The sequence below is a fragment of the Tamandua tetradactyla genome, chromosome 2 (genome assembly GCF_023851605.1).
Source record: "Tamandua tetradactyla isolate mTamTet1 chromosome 2, mTamTet1.pri, whole genome shotgun sequence".
In the NCBI taxonomy this organism is placed as follows: domain Eukaryota; kingdom Metazoa; phylum Chordata; class Mammalia; order Pilosa; family Myrmecophagidae; genus Tamandua; species Tamandua tetradactyla.
In genome coordinates this window covers 175478633-175503544 of record NC_135328.1, presented here as the reverse complement: position 1 = coordinate 175503544, position 24912 = coordinate 175478633, and the positions used below count along the sequence as shown (strand labels likewise).

Below are 24912 nucleotides of genomic sequence, written 5' to 3'. Positions count from 1 at the left end.
ATTTTCTCAAATATTCTTTTGCCCTTTTTCCCTTAGGAAGTGTCTCTTGACCACAGCAAAGCACTGGAGTGAATGAGTCTTCCCCTGTTAGGCTCCCATGCTGGTGGTCCTCAGTCCCATAAGGGTAGCCACACTCACAGTTGCATACTGCAGCTGGTCCTAGGGCTGTGGGACACACCTAAAAATAGGAGAGCTGGTGAGCCTAATGCCAACCAGATGGCAGAAAAATAGCCCAGGCAGACTGGGGAGGAATGCAAACATCCCTTCCTTGTAGGCAACATTCATTACATTCTGAGCAAAGGTGGTTCACAATGCACCCCAGATAAAATATGCAGTTATTTCCCCCAAACATGCCAAAGCTCTACTAGTGACTGTATACTTGCTCCTAGGGCATAAGCTATCCCACACGCTACTTCTTGCCTCTGGGAGAGGTCGCCATCTTCCCAGGAGGATCTGGACTCTTTTTTTTTTTTTTTTTGGTTCTAGTTCTTCTTGGAGACCAATGGTCTGCTGAGGCCCTGAAAGATGAGTGATTGCCCTCTATGGGCCTTTTGGGGCAATTTAGGGGTTCCTTCCCTTAACAGACTGTTGTGGAAACTAGGACTGCCTGCCTGGGGTGGTGAGATAAGAAGGGTGTCAAGTGAAGTGCCAGGAATGAGAGTTCAAGGTGATCTGGGGTGAGTGAGGTGGGCTTAAACGTGTGTTTTCCATTTCTGATGAATGGGGACGAGTCTGTAGGGAAGGAGTAATTGGCAAACAAATCCCCAAACACACAGGGATTGCTACCAGTAGACACACACTGGAGCCAGGAGCCATCTTCTAACTGGCCGACTCAGGGTGGCTCATCCCTCGCTGTGAACCTCCATTCCCTCATCTGTAAATTGGGTATTGTTTTTGAAACTGACATTTTTTTTCTTGTTAGAGAAGTCATGCATGCCTATTATCCATTTTTTAAAAAACTTAATTTCATCAACTCATTTTGGAAATGATTATACACTCACATGATTCTAAATCCAAAAGATTCAAATGAGTACAGAGTGAAAGTCTTCCTCTCACTCCTGTTCCATAATCACCCAGTATTCTCACCCTGAGACAACCATCAGTTTCTTGTATATTAAATATGTATAAATCAAAAAATTATTAAAGTATTAATATACATATAGCAAAGTGCATCTATCACAAGAGCACAGCTTCACGAATAATGTCCGTAGTTTTAAATTCCTAAAAAAAATATAAATCACCTCAAATCTATCATCTACAGATAAAACTGTTGATATTTTAGTGTATGTTCTTTCAGTTCTTTTTCTACATATGCATTTATACATAAGCATTGGACCCATACTGTATAACTTTTTGTGCCCTGTTTTATATTTAACATTATATCATGAACAATTCCTCATGTTATTAAAAACTCCTCCAAAACAATTCTTTTGATGTTTACTTCATGTTCCAAGGAATAGATTCAACCTTAATACCAGGTGTTAGATTCAAGTTTTCCCTTAACATGCATCATTGAGCACATTCCTGATTATTCCCTCAGGAGGAACCCTAGAAGAGGGTTACTGAGTCAAATAGTATGTCTCTTTCAGGACTCAGGATCAAATAGGGAAGAGTCAGGCCTAAGAGCCACCGAGAGGATTAGGGATGTTATCTAAGGCTCTGGTCTGGTGCTGTTCGCAAACACAGGGCTCCATGAATACAAACCTAAGAGATCCCAGAAAGAGGACAGGTAAATGCCTCCTCCCCCTCCCTCTAGAGGCCTTCCCACATTGTCCTGAAGACCTGGGCCTTCCCTCTCTGAAGTCCTCTCACTGAGCCACACAGGACAGTCTCAGTCTTGTCTGATCTTTATCATTTTATTCATTGGAATCTTGCCACGTGGTGTGCTGGTGAATATGGAGCAACTGGATCTCGGGGTGGAAGACAAAAAGCCCCAATTTGTAGTGTTGGCCAATTTCTGTGGTGCAACTATTCCCACTGTGGCTGATTTCAAACGACCAACATGACTCTGCAGAAAGCAAACTGGGGATAACATGTGCACTGTCTATTCTCACAAGGTGGTTGGAATTGACTCCAGCACACCCTTCTTTTCTATCTATCCAAGTCTCCCTCTTCTGAACTCTTACTCATTTAACCTCCACCTGGGGCTCACCCAAGGGCTCATCCAAGTATCAAGAAGTTAGAGACTAAATTTTTTGCAGAAGGTGAATGTTACTAGAGGCCAAGAACACTCTCCTCCAATTCTCTAAAGGAGAAACTGAGGCTCAAGAAGGGCATGGTCCCCTAGGCAGATGATCTTTCACAGGGTATTCACCACTGGCCCCTGCCTGGACACTTCTCAGATGGGAGCCAGGGCTTCCTCCTGTGGACAAGCTGTCTTTTCTGATCACTTCTCTTCTTTTTCTTACTTTTCTGTCATCCCTCTGCTGAGATCCACAAGTGGATGAGTCACAGGCTTTGGTCCCCACGACCTGAGAGCCAAATGGGGGAGGCAGACAGATATTAGCAGCCTATTATGTAAGGAAGAGAGGCAAGTGCCTACAGAAGTTGCCCTGTTACTGGACTCCAGTCAAGTCTTCCAGCTTTCTCTCTTTACTTTTCCTGGCAGACACTGTTGAGGGCTCTTCTTCCTTCTTTCTAAAGGAACTCTGCTTTTTTCAGTACCTGGCCCCTTCCACCCAGCAACCAGCTTCAGGGGAAGGAGCTACATCACCAGTTCCAGAAGTAGGCAGGTTCTGATTAGTGCTAGTCAAATGTGTAATTTATCCCTCCTTGCCAGCAATTGGTTTAGAAATGAAAAAGTGATTCACTTCTGACCAATGAGAGCAGAAGAAACATTGTAGGGTCTGGAGTGGGAGGGTAGAAGGAGGAGACTCCCCTCTTCCAAGAAACAGGTACAGAAATAGGCAACCTCTTTTTTTTTCCTACCTTTTCTGGGCACCTGGAACTCAGGTGTCCTTCTGGTTGCTATAATTATCCAGCCACCAGCCTGAAGATGAAGCCAACCCATGAGGGAGAAGACAGCCAAGAGAATCACAGAAAAGTGGAGCCAGAGCCCCAGCGACATCCTGCCTTAGACCTTCTTCCTAGGGAGAGAATATATTTCCCTATCATTTAGATCAGTTCGAGCTGAGTTTTCCTGTTATTTGAAGCCAAAAACATTCTCTAGTCCATTGCTCACATCACAAATGCAGTGGTTATTCAATGATTCAAGTCCTTCAACGGATAAATCTTTTGTTCATCCATTGCATCAACCCCACACCTGCCTGAATGTCAACCCCTGAGTGCCTAGTATAGATTCTGCCACAAAACAGGTGCTGAACAAATACTATTGACTAAACATAGAGAAGAAGGAGCTGGGGAGTCAGAGTCCCAAATTCCACTTTTGGCTTTGCAGTGATTTGCTTTGGGACTTCAGGCAGGTCTCTACCCTTTCTGGACCTCAGTGTCTAAAACTGTAAAGAAGGTTTATTGGACTAGAGCAGTGGTTTAAGAATGAGGATTAAAAATACCTCTCAGCTGCCCCATATGATAGTAGTTGCATTTTTAGCATCCATTGACAGATTGAAAGTCATCATAACAAAACAAAAGCAAAGGCTGAGCCCCCAGTCTTGGGGTTTGTTCATATGAAACTTAACCCCGCAAAGGATAGGTCAAGCCTACTTAAAATTAGGCCTAAGAGTCACCCCCAAGAGAGCCTCTTTTGTTGCTCAGATGTGGCCCCTCTCTCCAGTCAACACAATGAGCAGTCTCACCACCCTACCCCTCTCTACGTGGGACATGACTCCCAGGGATGTGGACCTTCCTGGCAACGTGGGACAGAGATCTTGGAATGAGCTGAGACTCAGCATCAAGGGATTGAGAAAAACCCTACAATGAGCTGAGACTTAGCATCAAAGGATTGAGAAAACCTTCTAGACCAAAAGAGGGAGGAGGGAAATGAGACAAAGTGTCAATGGCTGAGAGATTCCAAACAGAGTCGAGAGGTTATCCTGGAGGTTATTCTTATGCATCAAGTAGATATCATCTTGTTATTCAAGATGTAATGGAGAGGCTGGAGGGAACTGCCTGAAAATGTAGAGCTGTGTTCCAGTAGCCATGTTTCTTGAGGAGGATTGAATAATGATACAGCTGTCACAATGTGACTGTGTGATTGTGAAAACCTTGTGTCTGATGCTCCTTTTATCTACCTTGTCAACAGACAAGTAGAACATATAGAATAAAAATAAATAATAGGGGGAAGAAATGTTAAAATAAATTTAGTTTGAAATGCTAGTGATCAATGAAGGCAAGGGGTAAGGGGTATGATAGGTATAATCTCTTTTTTTTTTCTTTCCTGTGTTCGTTTCATTTCTTTTTCTATTGTCTTTTTGTTTCTTTTTCTAAATTAATGCAAATGTTCTAAGAAATGATGAATATGCAACTAGGTGATGATATTGTGAATTACTGATTATGTATGTTTTATTTTGTTTATTTTTTTAATTAATAAATAAATTTTTAAAAAAGCAAAGCTTTTCAATGTGGTTGTATCTGCCAATACAGCAGCATCTACATCCATTTGAAAAGCATTCATACTGTGTGTGCAAGACACATTTTGTGTGTCTAGTTTACACACAGCTCTGGTTTCCAGATTCCTTGCTTTAGCTGAGGGGCCTATAAATTGCACTAGACTGGTCTAGAGCATCTCAGAGTTCTTTGTGCACTTGGGGCTTGTGTGTTTAATGTAGGGCCATAGGGGTTATGCAACTTGCATAGGATCATACTGCAAACAACTGATGGTTTCAAACTCACTCTTTCCTGGCCTAGACTCCTTTGGCCCAACCAGGCTGGCTGACATCACCACTCGCCCTCATCTTCCCTGAAAATGAGAAACAGGGAGGCCTGGGAGTTCTGGGATTGGCTAGGCAGGGGTGAGGTAGATGTCAGAACACTGAAAGCTGGGAATGTCACAGAACATGCTTCGGATGCTGGGTGTGTGGTTTAGGAGAGATTGGAGTTACACTCTCAGGGCTGAGCCAACGTTTTCTGAGCCTGAGCTGAATCTGGACCCTGCTAAAGCAAGGGCCACGTGGGGAGGGGTCTCAGTTTTGAGCCACAGAGCTGAGCAGGTAGGCAGTGACAGCAGAAAGCAGCTTCCTAGCTAAAAATCAGACATGGGATCCCTTTGCCTTTCCAGACATGCATGGTCATTTTTCTTTCATTCATTCATTCATTCATTCACCCATTCATTCAGTAAGGTAGTCAGTCAAGTCACTCAGCAAATACTCACTGAGCTGTGCAGCTGCACAGTCTATTATAAGGGTATGAAGAATGAACTAAGCACAGTCCTGGCTCACAGCTGCTTCCATTCCAGACGCAGAGCTGCAGACACGGTGCGTGAGCAGAAGCCTCCATGCTCCAGGGGCATCAGCCATCATTTTGCTTAGGGAAAGAGAAAGAAAGGAGAAATAGGGAGAGGTATTATAGAAGATGCGGTCTGTGAATGTTTCTCAAAGGACAAGCAGGAATTCGTAGGGAATTAGGGATGTTAGGGAAGCAAGGGTCCTCCTGGCCAAAGGGCTAGAGTTGAGAAACCCTGAGCTCCCTCTCTGGCTCTGGCTGGGAAAACCCTCAGGGTTTTCGTTTGTTTTGACAATTTGAGGGTGGATTTGTTCAGAGGGAAAGATAGGACTTCTTGCTAATGAAGGGCTTATAGTTGAAAAACTAAATGAGACTGAATTTGTATCTAAAGCTGGCAAAGCGGGTTGTACTGATTTTGATTAGTAGTGGCTGAGTGAGAGAGGACCTGCACTTAAGACTTTAACTGAGAGTAACTTTGCTTGGTTCGGTATAGAATGTGCGTGTGCTGATGGTGGGGGGAGCAGGGCAGGGGCAGACTGGTGAGAAATGAGGCAGAAGGACTCTGCAGGATGCACCCTGTGGGCACCACCAGCCATGTGGGTGAGTTCATCCCACTCCTAAGGGCAACACTCTGAAGGCATCTGAGCAGGGTCCACAGGATGAGGTAGCCCTCTGGCTGCTCAACAGAGAAGAAATCCAAGTGGAAGGAAGGGAGGCAAGGAGACCGGACAGAAGGCTGCTGCAGTCGGCAGTGTCAGAAGTGATATTGGCCGCACAAGAACTGAGACAGAGGGGAAAGAGGAGAGAATGAGTCTGAGGGAAATTTCTGAGAACTGATAGATCTTGGTGAGTGGAGATGGTTGGAGAAGGGGTAAAAGGAGTGGAGGATGACAACAGTCTTTGGACTAGGGGACAAATTTGATGTTTAAACCATAATCTGAGATGGACAACTGGAGGTTCTCTCTCTTCTTTGTCCTGGTCTGGAATGAATGTGAATGAAATGTCTGATGCTCCCCTAGAGCCAGCCTTGGCTCACACCTCATCACCTGGTCAGCCTCCCATCTGGTCTCTGAGCCTCCACTCTCTTCCCTCTCTGGTCTGTTCCCTGCCAGACGGAGAGATCTAAACAGGAAATCTGATCATGTCATTCCCCTGATGAAAAATTTTCAAAGGCTCCCTCTTGTCTCTAGAAAGATCCAAGCTCCTTAGCTTGGCAAATAAAGTCCTTTACAATCTGGCCCCATCTGCCTTCCTTGTCTTAGACCCTCAACACTCTACAACAGCCACAGTAATTTTAATAGTAACACAAAAACCACAGCCAACATGTATGCAGCATTGATATGTAGCAGTTGCTGCTTTCAGAACTTGAGATGTATTAGTTCACTTAACCCTCAGAGAAACACTGAAAGTCTTGCACATCCCAGAATGGACCACAAGCTATTGCTTTCAGACCTTCACACCCTGAGTGCACTTGACCTGGTAATCAATACTATACTAAGTGGTGAGGAGATCCAAAGATGAGTGAAACACTACCTGCCCTCAATATAGACAAAGTCTAGTGGGGGAGACAGAAATATAAAGAGGCAACAATAACATAATAAAGTAAGTATAATGATGGATATATGGGGGCACAGAGAATTAGCCCCTAATCCAACCAGGGGCCTTCTCCACCTGGCCAGCTGGAGCTTTACCCCTCTGGGAAGCCTTTTGGACTTCCCCAGGCTGGGTGAGGTCCTCTCTCTTGCACTACTTACTCTGTCCGCATCACACTGACTGCCCCGTATGGGAAGTGTCTGCTTAGCTGCCTCCTCCTGAGCACAATGAAGGCAGAGAATAGTCTGACTCATCATTCTGACCCCAGCACCCAGGGCAGGCTGGACACTGAGTAAGCATCCTTAGGATTTGCTGAATGAAAGAGCTTGAGGCATGAAAAATCACAGAGGGTCATCCTCCTCTTGGGTTATTTCCTCATGCTCTCACTGGTTCCAGTCTGCATTTGTTCCCTCTCTGAGCCATGTAAGGCCCTGCAGGTAAGGCTGGGGTGGGCAATTTTCATCGTTTAGTTCAGGAGCGGACTGGTCAAAAAGACGTGAGATCCCAGGGTACCCAACAGCCAGGTTGGACTACCTGCCCCAGGTTCCTGAGGAGTGACCAGTATCCTGGGCAGCTCTCACTCTAGGTGCAAGTTTTGGGAGTAGCAGAGGGAGGCCCTATGGCAACCCTCATGATCCCTGGGTTGAAGACGTGGGGTGGGAAATGGGGGTGTCTCTAGGGTTGCCATACAATCTGATGAACCCCTAAGTTATAGGATTCGTAGACACTGTGATGAAGCATTTTGAGAAGAAATGACTCTAAGGTGTTCTCAAACTCAAGGTGTTTGAGGAATCACAGGAAGCCCTATGGGGTCTGGTGACAGCTCAGGCTGGACCTCAAAACCTCATTGGGTTAACATAGCTCTTTCTTCCCAGGCCTTGGAGGGGCAATCGTGGGATGCTCCTAGAGAAGCTAAAAATCTTAGGCCTGGGGCGGGCCGCAGTGGCTCAGCGGGCAAAGTGCTTGCCTGCCATGCCGGAGGACCTCGGTTCGATTCCCGGCCCCAGCCCATGTAAAAAACAAACAAACAAACAAAATACAATAAAACAAGAAAATGTTTAAAGATGTTTCCCTTTAAAAAAAAAAAAAAAAAAAAAAAATCTTAGGCCTGAGATCTAAAAGCTTCAGCACCCTCTCCTCTGCTGCTTGCCTATCTAGGCTGGTGGTGCCTCTGCAGAGCCAGGGCTAGGGGCAGCGAGCCTTGGGGCTAATGCTAATAGCTTTGGACAAGGGTGGGAATTTCCATTCCTATCTAGAGAGCCATCAACACTGTGTGCCCTGACCTGGGCCTTTGGCCCCCAAAGGGCAGTGGGAAGGCCGGCCCCAGGGCCAATCCCTGGCCATTAATCCCTCCTGCCAGCCCGCATATCCAGCCAGCATGGTCAGACAAAGGGCTGCCCAGCCCAGCCACTGTGTTCCTCCTGCCCCGGGGGCTCCACTCAGACGCTGGGTCGCCTGGAATCCAGCCCCATGAGAAAGGGGCCGCCTTCACTGGCCATCTTATGCCCGGATGCTCAGCCGCATCACGTCCGGCCCAGGGCCTGTGAAAAGAGGGCCCAGCCACGCTGAAAACACGGATTAGCCCTTGGACCACCCCCTGACACTAGCCTGCTTGGTTTCAGAGAGCAGGTCCAATGGAGGGGGGCAGGCAGACACCCAGAACTAGAAAAGTCTGGGTTCCTTTGGCCCAGCTCCCTGCCCTCACCCTCCCAGGATGAGTCAATTACACATGCAGTATCTTTTATTGAATATAAACTACATCTCAGGCTCTTTGCATAGGCTAGAAAGTGAAAATACAGGAAAACTTTGGTCTGCCACAGGAGGCAATAAGCACCACTGCACCTCCCCTACTCCCTGGAGGTGACAGTGGCTGCAAAGGGGACTTTGGCTGGTCTTCAAACCTAAAGGAAGGTGGGAGAGATGGCAGCTGCAACCCTGCGAGCTTTGGTTCGTGCCCAAGGCGGGCAGCAGGACTACGCTCTACCTGCTTGAAACAAGTAGGCTCTGAAATCACCTCTCTGGCTCTGCCTTTCTCTTTCCTCTTCTACTTTAACACTGGAAATACCTGTTGTATAGTAGAAAAAATAACTCCTATTAGCAACTGCCAGTTGTGGGCCAGGCATTTTCATACGTGGCCTCATTTGAATCTTATATAGGAGGGGGCATTTGGCAGGTGAGGAAACTGAGGCTCAAATAAGGCACTGGGCCCCAGGACACTTTACTCTTGGAACTGGATTTTCTGCTGCTTCAGTTGCTTGTCTTGGCTTCTTCTTTTTTGGTGAGTTGTTCATTGTGACCACACCGTCTTGTTTTTGGTACTGCCTGGGCTTATGCGTTATTATGCCTGGTGGAGAAGGTGGGAGAGGGTACTGAGAGGAGTTTCCTTTAGGACATGCTGGGTTTGAGACACCTTGAAGTGTCCATGTGTGAGGTCCAATGGGCACTTAGATGTGTTGACCTAGAGGTCAAGAGAGAGGAGGAATCAATTCTGCCACCTGAAGCTGTAGGAGCTGGAAGAACTCTAAATTATTTTGGACAACCCAGCTTTAAACTAGGCCATTCTTAAAACAATGGTGGTGCCAAGGCTCTGAAACTCTGAGATTTAACTCCAGCTCTGCCACTCACTAGCTGTGTGAAGTTGTGTAAGTCACTTAACATCTCAGAGCCTTGGTGCTCATCTTATCTGTAAAATGAAGATTATAATTGTTCCTGCTTCACAGGGCTGTTGATTCTTAGGTGAGATGATGCATATAAAGTGTTTACCGTATACAAAACATTCAGTCATGATGGCTGTTATATTATCAGTTCAGATTGTAGCTGGGAGAAAGCAGGGAAAGGAGGAAAACCTAGGCCACAGGTCTGCTGTGGCTTTGGTCACCTGCACGCAGAGACACTACATAGCAGGGTTGCAGGATTAGGATGAGGCAAAAGAGGCTGCCTCAGCATTTGCAGGACCCTGGGAGTGAGTACTCCCTTATATGTTGTGCCTTAGGCAGCTCACCTGCTTATCTTACACTCAGCCCTGCTCCTCCTTCAAGTCTCTTGCCTGAGACTGCCAGGTTGTCTTTTCCAGAAGACAAGACTCCTTAAAGACAAGACTAGCTGCACTGCCTCTGGTTCCCTCAAAGCCAGGTTCAGGGCTGAGCCTCTCCTGTGACTTAGGAGAAGAGGTTTCCTGAAACTGGCTCAGAGTGGCATTGCCTCTGGATGGCGGTGGTGGGTGCTGTTCCGGAGAGGGATCATGGACTACTCCTTATTTTACAAAATTTACTCCCATCCCACTTAGACTCTGTTGGGTTTCCCATGTCCACATAAGTGGACATTCTTCCTAGAGTGGGTTTTTAATAAAAACTGCCAAGACTATCTTCCCCGATGAGATGGGAGTGTGGTGTAAGCAGCTCTCTCAGCCCCCAGTCTGTAGAAACACTTGTGGGATTTTTCCCCCAGTTCCAACTCCTTGGAACTTTGGACGATGTTACCACCTGCATTTTGTGCATCTTCCTGTGTGATTATGCTGTGTGTGTGTGTGTGTGTGTGTGTGTGTGTGTGTGTGTGTGTCTGTACATCTGTGGGCAGTGTAGCACAATTTTCTAGAACAGAAGGAAGGTGAAGAGGAAGCAGCCTGAGAAGGGCAACTTCAAGTTCTGGTTTTCTGGGGCCCTCCATTCAAAGTGGTCTGACCTCTGGTTCCCAAATCTGCTAGGTGGACCCCTTTTCACAATTTTATTTTTTCCGAAAGTACTCACAAGTGGCCTGGACGAGTCAAGGATGTAGGGGAGGTAGCAGAGAGAAGAGATGATGACCTTGATCTGGAACCAAACATTCTTCCCTGGGACAAAACCCGCCTCCCTCTGCGTCCTCCCCATGCCCACATCTGCACATCCTCAGCCCAAATTCCCTAAAGTGTGGGGGGCCTGGCGCCTCCCTGATCAGACACAGCTCCAGTTCAAGGAGGGCTGGCAAAGCAGTTCTCACCCCTTCCCCAGCCAGGGCCTACTCTGGGATAGAAGGACCGGGAGAAGGCTAGGAGAGGATGGAGGGGACCCTACTCAAGGAGGGGGAGCAGTGAGGAGAGGGCCAGGAGAGGGCCTTAAATGGATGGATTGGTGATTGGGTCTGGCCCAAAGGGGAGGGTTTTGAGGTGGGACGGAAAGGAGAGGGGCTGATCAAATCCGGTGGGATGGGGGGGGGGGGATTTGGGAGCGGAGGCGGGGGCAGGGCGGGGGCAGCGGCTGGCCGAACGGAAATGGAGACGACCCGAAACTGGGTCTAGGAAAGACGGACTCAAAGATACAAAGCTGAGGGAGGGGCGAAAGAGGGGGCAAAGGAAAGGGATTGGGGGAGCAAAGTAGGGGGAGAGGCGCTGGCCAGCAGGGAAGCCAAGGCAGAAGCCTGAGCCCTCTCCCTTGGGGGTGGGGTGGGTGGGGGGAGGCAGTGTCCATATAAGGTCGGTCAGCGGCCCCAGCTCTCCAGAGCCGCCGGGCAAGGATTTCGGCGTCCCGATGACTGGGCGCAGCGACATGGATCCGCCCGGCGCTTTCTCGGGCTTTCCGGCTCTGCCCTCGGTCGCGCCGTCGGGGCCGCCACGGTCACCGCTCGCCGGAGCCGAGCCCGGGCCGGAGCCCGAAGTGGAGAACGCCGGCTTGGGGGAAGCGGACCGCGCTCCGTTGGCTGGCCCGGGGCGGCGGCGGCGGCGGCCCCTCCAGCGCGGAAAGCCGCCCTACTCGTACATCGCGCTCATCGCCATGGCGCTGGCGCACGCCCCGGGCCGCCGCCTCACGCTGGCCGCCATCTACCGCTTCATCACCGAGCGCTTCGCCTTCTACCGCGACAGCCCGCGCAAGTGGCAGAACAGCATCCGCCACAACCTCACGCTCAACGACTGCTTCGTCAAGGTGCCCCGCGAGCCGGGCAACCCGGGCAAGGGTAACTACTGGACGCTGGACCCGGCGGCCGCCGACATGTTCGACAACGGCAGCTTTCTGCGGCGCCGCAAGCGCTTCAAGCGCGCCGAGCTGCCCGCCCACCCGGCCGCGCCGCCGGGGCCCGGCCCGCTCCCCTTCCCCTACGCGCCCTACGCGCCCGCGCCGCCAGCCTCCGCGCCGGGGCTGCTCGCGCCGCCGCCCCCCGCCGTCCCGGGCCCCGCGCCGCCCGCACGCCTCTTCAGCGTCGACAGCCTGGTGAGCCTGCAGCCCGAGCTGGCGGGGCTCGGCGCCCCCGAGCCGCCCTGCTGCGTCGCGCCCGACGCCGGCACCGTCTTCCCGCCCTGCTCGGCCGCCGCTGCCGCCGCCGCTGCTTCCCCGCCACCCGCCGGCGTCTATGCGGCCGCCACCCCGCCGCTCTACACGCCGGCCCCCGGTCGTCTGGGGCTTCCCGCGGCGCGTCCCGGCCCCGGCCCGCTTACGGCAGAGCCACTCTTGGCCTTGGCCGGGCCGGTCGCCGCGCTCGGTCCTCTCAGTCCGGGAGGGGCCTACCTGAGGCAGCCGGGCTTCGCGCCGGGGCTGGAGCGCTACCTGTGAGCCTCTTTCCTGAGGGCTGCAGCACGTCTGTGGGGCCCTCCCCGCACGACTGGAGCGCTGCCTGTAAGCGCACCCCATCTCTGCCGCTTGGACTGAGCACGCCTGATACATTCTTCTCTGCCCCCTATCCCTAGGGAGACTCCTACCATGTCTTCACCGGGCTGAATTAACCCCTCTCCCCATTTGTGTTTCTCCGTTTCTTCTCCCTGCACCTGTGAGCCCGCATCTGTGCAGAACCCTCCCCCGACCCCACCTCAGTCTGTGGTCTCCATGCCTCGAAGCTGGATCACCACCTGTCAGCTCTTACCCCAGGTTTTCTGGTGATATCCAAGGCTTCCGAACCTCACCTACTCTCTCTCAAGCCACCTCCTCAACGGACTCCTTATCTCAGCCTTCTCCTAATAACATCTCCTTCTGTTTTGACAACACAGAGTTCACAGGAAGTTTCCCCTCCACTAGTTTCTCTCCAACCCTCCCTTTCCTTCTCTTTAGTAAATCATACCCTGTCCCCATTCTCCTGAACGGCTAGCAGGGTCAGAGAGGTCAGACTCCTGGGTTCATTATTTCCTTACTATCTTCATTTCCCCCACGAGTTTGCACTCCACCTCCCTTTGCCTGTTTGTTCTGTTTCTTACTGGGAGAGAGCACCCCTCCCACAGAGACACAATTGGCTGCCCAGTTCCAGGGCTCGTGGACAACTCCAAGATGACTGAGACAAGCATCACTAGGGGCTCTTGACCTTTCAGGGAGGTACTGAGCCTCCTTATCTGCCCCATCACCTGAGAAACTTAGAACTTATTGGGTTATTATTATTATTTTTTAATTAAAGCTGTTTTAATTAAAAAGAAGGAAAGTAGTCTTCCTCTGGGTTTGGTGTGCTGACTGGTGATTTGGGGGAGTGGTCTGGGGAGATAGTTGGTAAGTCTTGGTCAGGATCTTGAGTTGCTACGTGGGATGAGCCCCTTTGTGAGTCATCAGGAAAAGTTTTATAAAGCTGTAGCTGTGCACATAGTTGGCCTAGTAAAATGCTGTCACCAGCATCCCAGATCATGGTAGAGATGAGATGTGTGTGTGGGGGCGGGGAGGGGGGTGGTACATGTGTGTTTTTGTGCAGGGTTTGTCTGCTGTTTGGAATTCTTCTCAGCTCAGCATCAGCTGTTGATTTATTTATCCAAGTAATGACTGAATGTACTGAACACTGTTCTATATATTGGATATGCCAGTGAATGGGCAAGTCCCTCTCTCATGGAGCTTATGGACCAATGGGGAAGAGAGTGCAATTATCATTCTTCAGGGAAATAAGTGCTTTAGAACCTTGCATTCAAAGTGCAATGTATGGACCTACAACATCACCTGAGAGCTTGTTAGAAATATAGAATCTCAGGCCCCTCCTCAGACCTAGTAAGTTATCAGATTCTGCATTTCAACAAAATCCCCACGTGATTAGTATGCACAGTCTTTTGGAGAAAATACTTGGAGCCAAGGCTGAGGGCTTGGTTTAGGAGGTTAAATCTCATTACTGTAGGGACAAGACTGCAGGACACCTCCCTCGCCATCTGAATTTCTGGGGCTGGACTCTGGCTGGACTCTGAATGATCAGCTATGCCTCTGTCTCACCTGATCTTGGGCATCAAGGACCTGAGCTGATTCATGACTGTCCCCAGTACCAAGGACAGGGCAGCACTGAGCAGAGATTCAGAAGTTGTGGTTTGAAGAAAGAAGCTGGCCTTCCATCCTGTCCTGATCCTTCATGCTGATCCAAACATCAAGCTTTTGCAAAGATCCTATTAAACCTAGATTAGAGGTAAGGAAGAGAGAAGGGGAGGGCTCCTGAGCCAAGGATAAATGTGGTTTGTAGGTTGGATGTGCCTGATGCACCTTTCTTAGACACCAGACTTTAAAGCTCTGGGGAGGTGATGGAGGGCAGAGGGTAGAGAAAAGTGTGGGAAAGTTGAGAAGGCTGGAAAGGACTTCTTTGGAGGTAGAGTAATGGATGAGCATGGTGTGGTGCAAATGCCCTGGACAGATTACTCCCCCCCCACTCCCTCCCCCACCCCACTGCCAAGTTATTAACCCCTTAGAGCAAGGGTACGATCTAATTTGTTTGATACGTAGCAAGCTGTCATTTAATATTGTTGATGAGTGACTTACAGAATGAATCCCTCCACAGTCGAAGACTGTACCGGACTTACTGAATAATGACTGAGTTGATAGTACTTTGGGAAGGCCTCAAGGCTTCTTCTTATCCCTTCTTATCTGTTACCTGCTATAGAGAGGAAAGAGCTGGTAGCTGAGGCTATAAGCTATTTCCCCTTTTGAGGACGAGGAAACTGCTCCTCCCTGGGCCCATCAGTAGCCGAAGATCCAGGCCTCAGTTTTCTAAGTACTAGAGCTCCATAAAGATCAAAAGCAAAATTTCTTCTGCTTCCAGTGGTGATACACTCCTCTTCCGGCCTCAGAGCACGTCCTGATAAGTTCCTTCCTAATCAAGACATTTCCAGGAAGAGGAGGACACTTCTTACTTGGATGAAGCTGGAAGTGCTTTCTGAGCTCTGAGTTCCATTCAGAATTCTGTAGGTCTCTGTCCCTGTGTTCTTGGAATACTTGGAGGCCTTCAAAGTAGGGAGGTCTGTACGGAAATACTAGGAGGTTGCTGCTGAACTTGAATATCAAAAAAATGTTTTAAAAAAATGTCTTTTATTTTCCTTTATTCAACTACATCAAGGGCTTACTGTGTGCCAGGCCTTGTGCTGGTCTCTGCAGTTAATACGGAATGAATAAGAGACCTTTATATCCTCAGTTCATAATCTGGAAAGCTATATATGTCACAGACATTTTGACACTTTAGTCATAGTTGAAAAGAACAAAAGCCTCAGTTCAGCTCTGTCTTTAAAAAAGCACTAAGCACTTTTTCTCAAGAAGTGAGATTTCAATATTATTCTACCCACCTTAATTTAAGAAAATCATCTGAAAGGACCCTTCAGAAATGGTAAGCCAATACTCCCCACTTCATTTTTGTAGAAACCTGGAAGTCATCTTTAATCTGAAGATACGTTTTTAACCCTTAATTTTAATTTTTATTAAACTGAAGGAAGCATATAATCCAACAAGTCAAATAGCAGTCAAAGGCTTATAATGGTGTCTTGCCCACTCTCAGGACCCATGCTTTGTTAACTGGTAGCATGTAATTTCAAATCATATTTGTTTCTTTTGCAACATATTTCCATATTTCCATGCTTTTACTCTCTCTTGAACTAGTAGTGATTAACTTCCTATTATGGTAGATGGTAATTTGCTTCTAAAATCTCCTTCTCCTCCCTTCCCCACCCAAAATAGTTGAGGTTTGCAATTTTTGGTTAAATTCATTTTTAGCATTTACATTATTGCTATGTAAATAGTGTTGTCTGATAAGCTGGCAGAATACTATGATTACAAGTCCATTTTTTTTTTCCAGCGCCTTCTGATTTGTCCTGGAGTTAATAATTTCTTGTTTTATCATTTGCTTAGCTTTCTCTGTATCTGTAGTTAAATATTCCCATACCTTCCACTAGCACTTTGGCACCATTTTTCGTGAGGTCAAACTTATCAGGAAATCTCTCATTGCTTTTGGTTGTGCTTTTCCCTTCCTGAGGGCATCTCTCCTTGTGCCCTCTGTCTTCCAGCTCCAGTCTGGACTGATTGCTCTCTCTGTCTGCTGCACAGATGTGGACTTGGAATTTCCCTTTCCTGTTATTGGGAATTCCCTTCATTTTCTGTCCTGTGTTGGATCCTCTGTTTCCTGGATCCTCCCTTTTCTTGGTTTATTCCCTTGTTTTAGTCAAGGTAAATTTGGGGGAAATTTTACATATATGAAATTCAGATGATTATTTTAGCAGGAAAAGCTATATATGCAATTTGACAATGAAATAGTTATAAATGTTTGAATCAAAGCTGTTGTTTTAGCAGACTTTTATTTGGGGGGAGTTGGGGAAACGAGGACTAGGCTCAGCACATACAAGTAAGAGGCTGGGAAGGGGGCTCAGGGTTAAGGAAATGGCAGTGGGTAGGTAGAGTTTGGAGGGAGGTTGAGGGTAGGGGAACTGTGGAGCATTCCCTATAGGAGAGAGCTGAGAGGGGAAGCCTGGGGAGGGAGCTTGCTTCCTGTCTTAGGGAACTTGGAACACAGGAAGGGTGGCCTTTTGCCCAGGATGTGGTGAGCTGTTTAGAGAGACTCCATCACCCCAGCACATGGAAAATTGGGCTATTGGGTACATAAGCGCAAGGACACTGGCAAGCTCCTGCAGGCAACTTTCAGAGTTGTAGGCCTCCATGAAAGACAGAAGGAGAAATGAGGAACCCGGAATACCCTCCACAGTGACTGGGCTGTTTCTGAGCCTACGTGAAGTACCTCTTTGGGAGATCCTAGAAGTACAGGGGAAATTGACAAGATCCAGAACGCTAAAACCGTCTCCTCATAGAAGGAAAAAATTTGGTGGACCCCCAGTACTGACATATTATTTTCATTTTAATGTCACTTAATATGTGCAGGTATAATTCCGTTAGGCTTGTATCTCTTACACAATTGTAAAACAAAACTTTTTAATAAACGAAATGCCAACAGAGCTACAAAATAGAAATGCAAGTGCACAACGTGAATCAAATGTAAGAGAGGATATTGTTTTGCCAAAACAAATCCCTTGCACCATGAATGTGGGCCTGGCAGCTCCTTGGCAGATCTTTTGGTTTGGGCATGCACTGAGCCATGTGAAGGCTGGAATCATCCACCACTTTGAAGGAGCTGCACGCATTCTTTTGTGTAGCATGCTGTGTCACCAGTCAGGCCCAAGTACAGCGTTTATTTATGAAGTCTACATTGGTTTTTGCCTCATCTCAAGATGGAAGTTGTACTACTTCATAATAAATGCAAATGAAGAGCCTAAATATCAGTTTTCTGTTATAAGGAGGCATGTAGGTGATCCAGAATATGCTTATATGAATGTTTTAAAGCTTTTATTGCAATGAAAACATAACATTCAAAAATTCTCATAGATTCTTTGCTTTATGAGAATATGTCCTTGGACCTCAGTTTGGGAAATATTGTGACAGATGCTTTTAATAATGTTAAGTACATAATAACATAGTTAATAATATATCTTTCTATTTAATAGAAATAAAAGAGATTTCGCCTTCTTTTTAAATGCCTACGGAACACATATACATACATTCATAAAAATGTCTCAATAAGTCCCCAAACTGCACTTCAAAAATAAGAACTTTCATAGGTCATATTTTATGAGCCTTATGCATTAAAAATATAAATTACTCATAAAAGAAGAATAACGAAGACAAAATCCACCTATATTAGACTGCTGCAATCCCTAAAATCTCAGTGGCATATCACCAAAAAAGTTTCTCATTCATATTACCTGTAGGCTGTGGATTCCCTGAGACCCAGAGCTCTAGGCTGTAGCTCTGCTTCAGGTGTCTTCTCACTCTAGAACCGAGGTTAAAGTGACATACTTGTGCCTCTTAAAGCTTTTGCTCAGATGTGGAGTACATCACATCCACTCACATTCTTTGGGCCAAAGCTTATAACAAGGCTGAGCCCACAGTCAATGAGGTGAGGATACGTGCTCCCTTCCAGGATACAAGGTAAGTCACAGGTCTCTTACTATGAAGGAGGGAGTGAATCTTTTTGACCTATAATATCATCTTAACTAAAGCACACTTCAAACAATGTATTGAAAAACTTTAAATGTTTATCAAAATAACTCTCAGTTTAGGGGGAAAGTGAGTAAGAGAGCAGTATATATCATAAGCCATAGGATATAGCCAAACTTGTAATCCGAGGCAATTTCACAGCCCCATATATGGAGATGGAGCTTCAGGGGACCTGGAGTGGGACAAAGAGACCAGTTAAGAGGCTACTGAATTAATTCAGGCAAAAAAGGATGGTGGCTTACTGGGGTTGGAGGTGGCAATAGAGAAAAGCTGCTCTACAAAGTTATAAAAAGAATTCACCCCTTGGCGAATTCACCATTTAACCACAGCCTCAGATACCAACCCTGACAGCTCAGGGGAGTGGTCATTTCACCGGTAAGCAAGCACTCCTGGTCTGGCTTGGCTGATTTAAGAGAATAAACAAATCTTAATAGCTCTATTAGACCAGAAGAAACAGAAAACATTATTGGAGACCTTTCCTCTACTGCCCCAAGGGCACAGAGGCTAAACAGTTTTACTGATGAATTCTGTCAAACCATCAAAGAACCTGTTCTAGTTATTTAAATTGCTCCAGAACACAGGTTAAAAAAAAAAGAAGTCAACCCAATTCTTTCTACTTAATTCTGTGATCAAAAGCTGATAAGGAAAGGGTGGGCATACAAAATATGGAACAACCTTATATATGAAAATAGATGCAGAGTTCCTCTACAAAGTATCAGCAAATTGAATCCAGTAGGGTATTACAAAATAACATGATCAAGAAGAGTTTATTCCTGAAATGCAAAGGTGGTATTATTAGAATTATTAGCTCCACCTTATAGATGTTAATGTTGGGTCTCATAAAGTCTAAGTGACTCGTCCAAGGTCAAGCTCTAAGTGACTTGGCTTCTGGTCTGCCTGAAGCCAAAGTCATCCTCTTTCTTCTGAGGAAGAGGCGAGTGGAGGACGAAACTTGGATAGAAAACCTCAGCTCACATCAATACACACTCCACCTCCAACACACAAACCCACAGACCTGACTCTGAAAGGAAACTTTCCAAGCCAAGTGACAGGTCTTTAGTTTCCTTTTTTCATATATTCATCTTTCACTTCCTCTCCCTTCCATTCTCCCCCACTTGCTCCCCTTTCCCTGTACTCTTCTTGTCCCTTCCCTCCCCACCCCAAGCTATTTTGTGGAGACAAATGCGCCACCTGTTGGCCACCTTGTATGCACCTGATTTGAAAAGGAAATCAGTGGAATGAATGTCGCAGGTACAAGTCAATACAAATACGCATTATTTTCTCCTTAAAAAAACAACAAAACAAGAAGCATAATGTTTACACTCCTCTGCATCTTGATTTATTTTTCGCTCAACAATATATCTTGCAGTTCTTCCCAGACCAACACATAATAGAACATGCATGTTCTATTTTACACAGCACACTATTCTGTTTGCCTAACCAGACCCCTACTGATGGAAACCGACATTGTTTCTGACCTTTTGGCATTCCAAATAGCGTTGGATATATAGCATATCATATGTGTGCTGGCGTATCTGCAGGAAAAATTCATAGGAGTGTATCTCCATGCAGCCCTTGTCAGGACACCGAGCTCCCTGTCTGCTCGCACTTGTTCTTTCGGCAGTCGTCCCTGTTTATTTCTCAAAGGAACCTGTGGTGACCATGGTCAGAATATCGCCTTCTCAAATCTTACTGCCCTACTTCCTGGTGGGCTTTCCATCAATTTCTCACCAGGATTCATCACCAGGTGTTCTGGCCTCTGGATCTGGGAAGCGTGGGCACTCGTCACACCGACCCCGCGTGGGGTCTCTGTCTTGGTGTCAATCTGTCCAGGGCAATGGCTCCTTCTCCCTTCCAGCCCCGAAACCCTGGGTGTCAAGTGGCAGATGCAGGGTGCTCCCTCTTTGGACCTCCACTGTACAGACCTCAGGCCTCCCGCCAAACACTGCTGTCCCCCCTTCCCAGTCTTCCCCACTGGGGCGCCGACTGTGACTACTTTCTTTGGACAAGAGGATCATGTTCAAAGATCCGTCCCTCCCCTGCCTCAGATTTCCCATATCATTGCCTCTAATCCCCATAATCTGAGTGGCCCCAGTGTTGTGGGAAGAAGCAGACAAGGGAAGATCAAACAGAGCCCCTCGAGAGAGGCGTGCATGTGACGAACAGGGAGCCAAACTCCATGGCTCAAAACAAGACCCTCAGCAGCCTGGGAACCTCTGGGTTGGCCCAGACCTGCGATGTCAGCTCATGTAGCAGATGGTGCCATGCAGGGTTGACCTAAGCGGGGATGAGCATGCAATTTGCAGTAACATGATGATTATTGCTGTGAATGGCAACTGCACACTTTCAGAACTCCAAATAGACCGTAATGGTTAAGAGCCCCCATTCTGCAGGAGCCAGACTGTCCGGGTCCAGAGCCAGGCTCTGCCATACGCTGGCTCTATGACCTTGGCCAAGTCACCTGACCTTCAGTATTAGTGTCCTTCTTTGTAAAACGTATCACATACAGTTGTTATGAGTAGAGTAAGTGCTAAATAAGTGTTGGCTATTATTGAAATCTTTTACTTTGCAAAGAACTGTAACCAAGAAATTAGTATTTTAGGGGTGATTTTGATTACTGAATATAGTTATTCCATTTTGCTTTCTGGTTTATTGGAGTAGACGGAGGGAACGACCTGAAATCTCTAAATTATAATCCAGCTGTCTTGATCTCTGATAATGATGGTATAGCCTTTACCTTGTGCCCCTGCTATTGTAAAAATCCGTGACTGATCTTCATTTGTATCCATTTATCCAGTTTTTCAACTTTAGAGTCTTGTATTTGCTATAGACAGCCCCTAATGCTTATTAATGAAGGGTCTTGGGTCAGCCTAGAGCTAACCCACCCGAAGTCCAAAGTTATCTTGATAACCAAGACTGGCTCTAACCAGAATGGGCCCACCTGACATGCACAGTAGCTTAGACTTTAACCTGCAAGTCCCTATACCTCATTATAATACCAGAAATCATGTCCATCATCATAATAAAGCTGCCATTTTCTTACATATGTTCTGAGACTAAGCATGTAATCAGTCTGCGCATGCTCAAGAATTAGATCATCTCCAATTACAACATCTGGGCCCACTGTGCTCATTATCCTAAAACCTGCCCATCTTTTGATTCTATAAAACTATCAGAATTACTATAGCTGGGGGGAGATAGATTTTGGGCTGATAGACCATCTGATCTTCTGCTATGCGCCTAATAATAAACTTTTTTTCTCTTTGAAACCCTGGTGTCTCAGGAGTTGGTCATTTGAGTGCATTAAGCAAAAGAATCCATCAGTAATAGAACTTCACATCCACCATCAACTCTTATTTTCCCTGCACTCACATGGGATAGCTGGGGATAGGAGATGCAGTTCTTTCTTCGTCTTTTTTTTTTTTTTAATTTGACTTAAATTTTTTTAAGAGAAGTTGTGGGCTTACTGAACAATCATGCATAATGGGGATGCATTTTTTATTTGTCAGAGATGGAAACTGAGACCCTGGTGGTCACACAGGGAGGCAGATGCAGGGCTAGGACTAGAGCCTAGGTCTCTTGACTCAGGCTGTACTGTTTCTTTCTGTCCTAGGGCACCGTGGTAGAGATTTGGACTTGCTATGTCAACCCTGAACCCTTTATTCTCTGGACTGAACAACCCTAGACCATTCTTTGTGTCCACAGGATGTAATTCCTATTACTTCTTGTATTACAGTTAGGTTCAGACAGATCCAACCCCTACCTCCCTTGCAAAACCAAACACACACAAACCCAAATCAGTGGCTTAAATAGGATTGAAGTTTATTTCTTTTTCACATAAAAATCTATACAGGCAGTTCAGGATGTTATGGTGGTTCATTGCTTTCCAGGACTCAGGAACCTTCTCTCTCATGGCTCTGCTGGGATAAAGACGGTCTCCAAGTGTACAAACCTTCTCCCTCTGAAGGCTGACTTCAGGAAACTGCCACTAAACACACCTCTGCTGACAGCCCATGGGCCAGGACTTAGTCACATGGCTGCACCTAGCTGCAAAGGAAATTGGGAAATGTAGGTGTTATTCTGAGTGATCATGTACCCAGCTGAAAAGCAGAGGGTTCATTTTCTAAATGAAGACATCTTGCCTTGCCTGACTTTCTCCTTCCTGATCACTCTTCACCCCTCTCTTCATTTCCCAAGGATGAAACACAGAGACCATGAGAGGCTGTGAATTAGCTTCAGTAACAGTAGAAGGCAGGGACTTCCACTCATTTGTTCTATTCAATACATATTTATGGTTATTTATTGAGTGTTTACTTTGTGCCAGACAGATAAAATGATGAGCAAAATGGGAAAAGTATTTGTCACTGTGGGGATTACTGTCTAGAAGGGAAATGGACACAAATCAAATAACTACACAAATACCTAATTAAGAACTGTACTACATCCCATGAAGGAAAGGAGCAGAGAATCAGAGCAGTATATACAGTATATATAGTAAGGGGATAGGGAAGGCATCCTAGAGAGGGTAATTTTTGAACTGAGATGTGAATAATGCTGGATGTAACCAATGAAGGCATAAGGAACAGCATATGCAAAGGCCTGGAGGTGGAGGGTGGGTAGCTTGGCTTTTGGGGCCCAAAGCCATGACAGGATGGCTGCAGGACATGCAGTAATGGGAAAGTGACATGACATAATCCTGAAAATGCAAGCAAGGGCCAGTTTGGGCAAGGCCTCCAGGGCCGTGTTAAGGATTTTGGGTTTCATCCCAAGGATACTACTTGGGAGCCAGAGAGAGATTTTAAGTAGGGGAATGAAAATCCAATATGCATTTTAAAATAGAGCCCTTTGGCTGTAGCATAGTCAGTTGTCCCTGAGGGTAGGTGGAAGGGGACAGAGATTGGACAGCCCCATCAGGACCACATGGAATACAAGAAGGGAGGTTCCTCCCAATAGACTATAAACAAGTGCAGCTCACTTCACCGAGGAGATTGAGCTCTGAAAGCCCGTGGAAGATTTCGGCAGGACTCAGTCTGGTACCTGTGAAGATATACATGGGAAAGTAAAGGGTGATGGGAGGCAGAGTAACCCTTTAGGGAACTCCTAAGTTATTCTACATGAGATGACGAGGGCCTTTTGGGAGAGGAGACTCATATCATACATGTTTCAATTTGTCACAACCATTTTTAAAGGGGAAAATAAGACAGAGAATGAGAAAGAAACCCAATGACTGCTGGGTTCAGGAACCACTGGAAAAATCTATCCAATAGGAGGATACGTTGCCCCCTTCTAAGGGATGGGAGCTGAGGGGGTTGAAATAATCCCTGGTTTCAGAGAACATGGGATTTTGCTGATGATATAAACTGGCTCCCTGACACAGGGAGAGATATATTACACCATCTCTCCCCCTGCCCCCCCTTCCTTCATGTATCCATATACCTAACATTCACAGAGCACCTACTGGGTCAGGTTTTATGCCTAGCAAGAGATAGAGTGATTATTAATGATGATGATGATGATGATGATGATGATGATGATGATGATGATGATGAAAAACATTTGTTGAACTCTTTCAAAGTTTCAGGCATTAGGCTAAGTGCTTTATATGTGTCATCTCAATTCAAACCTTACCAAAACCCAATGAAGTAGTTACAATTATTATTTCCATCTTATAGAAGAGGAAATGTGAACTTGAAGACAGTATAATCTTTGCTACGGTCTACAGGGGTTGACAGACTGGAAAACAAATCATGACAACAGAGGGAGCTAAGTGCTTCACGAACCCTAGGCAGGAGATTCTCAGCTTGGCTGTGGTGAGGTGTGGTTGCGAAAAGCAGTTCATAAAGCTTGTGGAGAAGGCTGCTGAAAGTGAGCCAGGCAGAAGGAACAGTATGTGCAAAGATGAACAGATGAGAAGGAGCAAGTCAGGTATGATGGGAGTGCAGGAGTTAGAGGTGAGGCTGGACAAGAACACAGGAACCAGGCATCCTGGGCAGATAGGTACACAACAGGCAGAAAGAGAAGCTGCTCAGAGAAAGTCTCAGGCTCTTGGGAGTTACCCCTGGGGCCTCAAGCAAATGACATGTGAATCATCAGCTTCTCCTTTAACTCTATAAATGCAAGCACCAAGTCTTCTGTTGATCTGGTGTCTCCGTAGCGCCCTCTGGGAGTGTGTTAGTAGGACAGATCATCCTACTCCCTCAATTCCTTCCCAGGAGTGGTATTTGCCTGATTTGTAGCTGCTTCCAACCTCCAGCCTCACATGCTGAGGTAAGATGCTCTCTGACCCCCTAAAATATAGGATGCTTCAAAGTCGTGTGATCTTACCTGGGGAAGGAGGGAGGGAGGGTCTGCCCTCCAGCACAGCTTTGCCCTTTTTGCCATCCTTATAGTGTCCTGGAGCAGGACCTCTCTCCCAGTTGCCTCCTGCATCTCCTCTCTCCTGTTCCCAAACTCCCCCACCCTCAGAATGAACCCTCCTGCACATTTAGCTGTTCCCCATCCAGGTGAAATGGAGGCAGCCCTGGACTAGGAAACCAGATACTAGGCTTCTGGTTCTACCTCTGCTACCAACTTGTTTGACCTTGGACAAGTCAGCTTTCTCTTCGGGTTTGAAGTGTGCCGTCTGAGAAACCAGCTTTGAAAACCTACAGTCCAGTTTTTGAATAGATGACCTCAGTTTTTATTTACTGGGGCTGGGGTGGGGGTGCCAGTACACAAATACAGATCAGCACATCCAGCCTGTAATACAAGGGGTAGGTAG

At 46.8% G+C, this 24912-nt stretch overlaps 1 protein-coding gene and 2 long non-coding RNA genes across 5 annotated transcripts; 2 read left to right on the top strand and 1 right to left on the bottom strand.

Annotated features, from left to right (window-relative positions):
• Window positions 1-5275: 5275 nt before the first annotated feature.
• Window positions 5276-15019, bottom strand: LOC143663142 (uncharacterized). 2 transcript variants are annotated; one of them, XR_013165827.1, is made up of 3 exons: window positions 14645-15019; window positions 14070-14245; window positions 5276-5421 (listed from the first exon to the last, which is right to left on the bottom strand). It is a non-coding gene; the product is annotated as an uncharacterized LOC143663142 (long non-coding RNA). The 2 variants fall into 2 exon arrangements; XR_013165828.1 differs by having other exon boundaries at window positions 14716-15019.
• On the top strand, window positions 11436-12452 carry FOXE3 (forkhead box E3). Its single transcript, XM_077136589.1, has one exon. The coding sequence runs from the start codon at window positions 11436-11438 to the stop codon at window positions 12450-12452; it is 1017 nt and encodes a 338-aa protein (XP_076992704.1).
• Window positions 13539-15256, top strand: LOC143663135 (uncharacterized). 2 transcript variants are annotated; one of them, XR_013165825.1, is made up of 3 exons: window positions 13539-13853; window positions 13978-14256; window positions 14623-15256. It is a non-coding gene; the product is annotated as an uncharacterized LOC143663135 (long non-coding RNA). The 2 variants fall into 2 exon arrangements; XR_013165824.1 differs by having other exon boundaries at window positions 14884-15254.
• Window positions 15257-24912: the final 9656 nt, after the last annotated feature.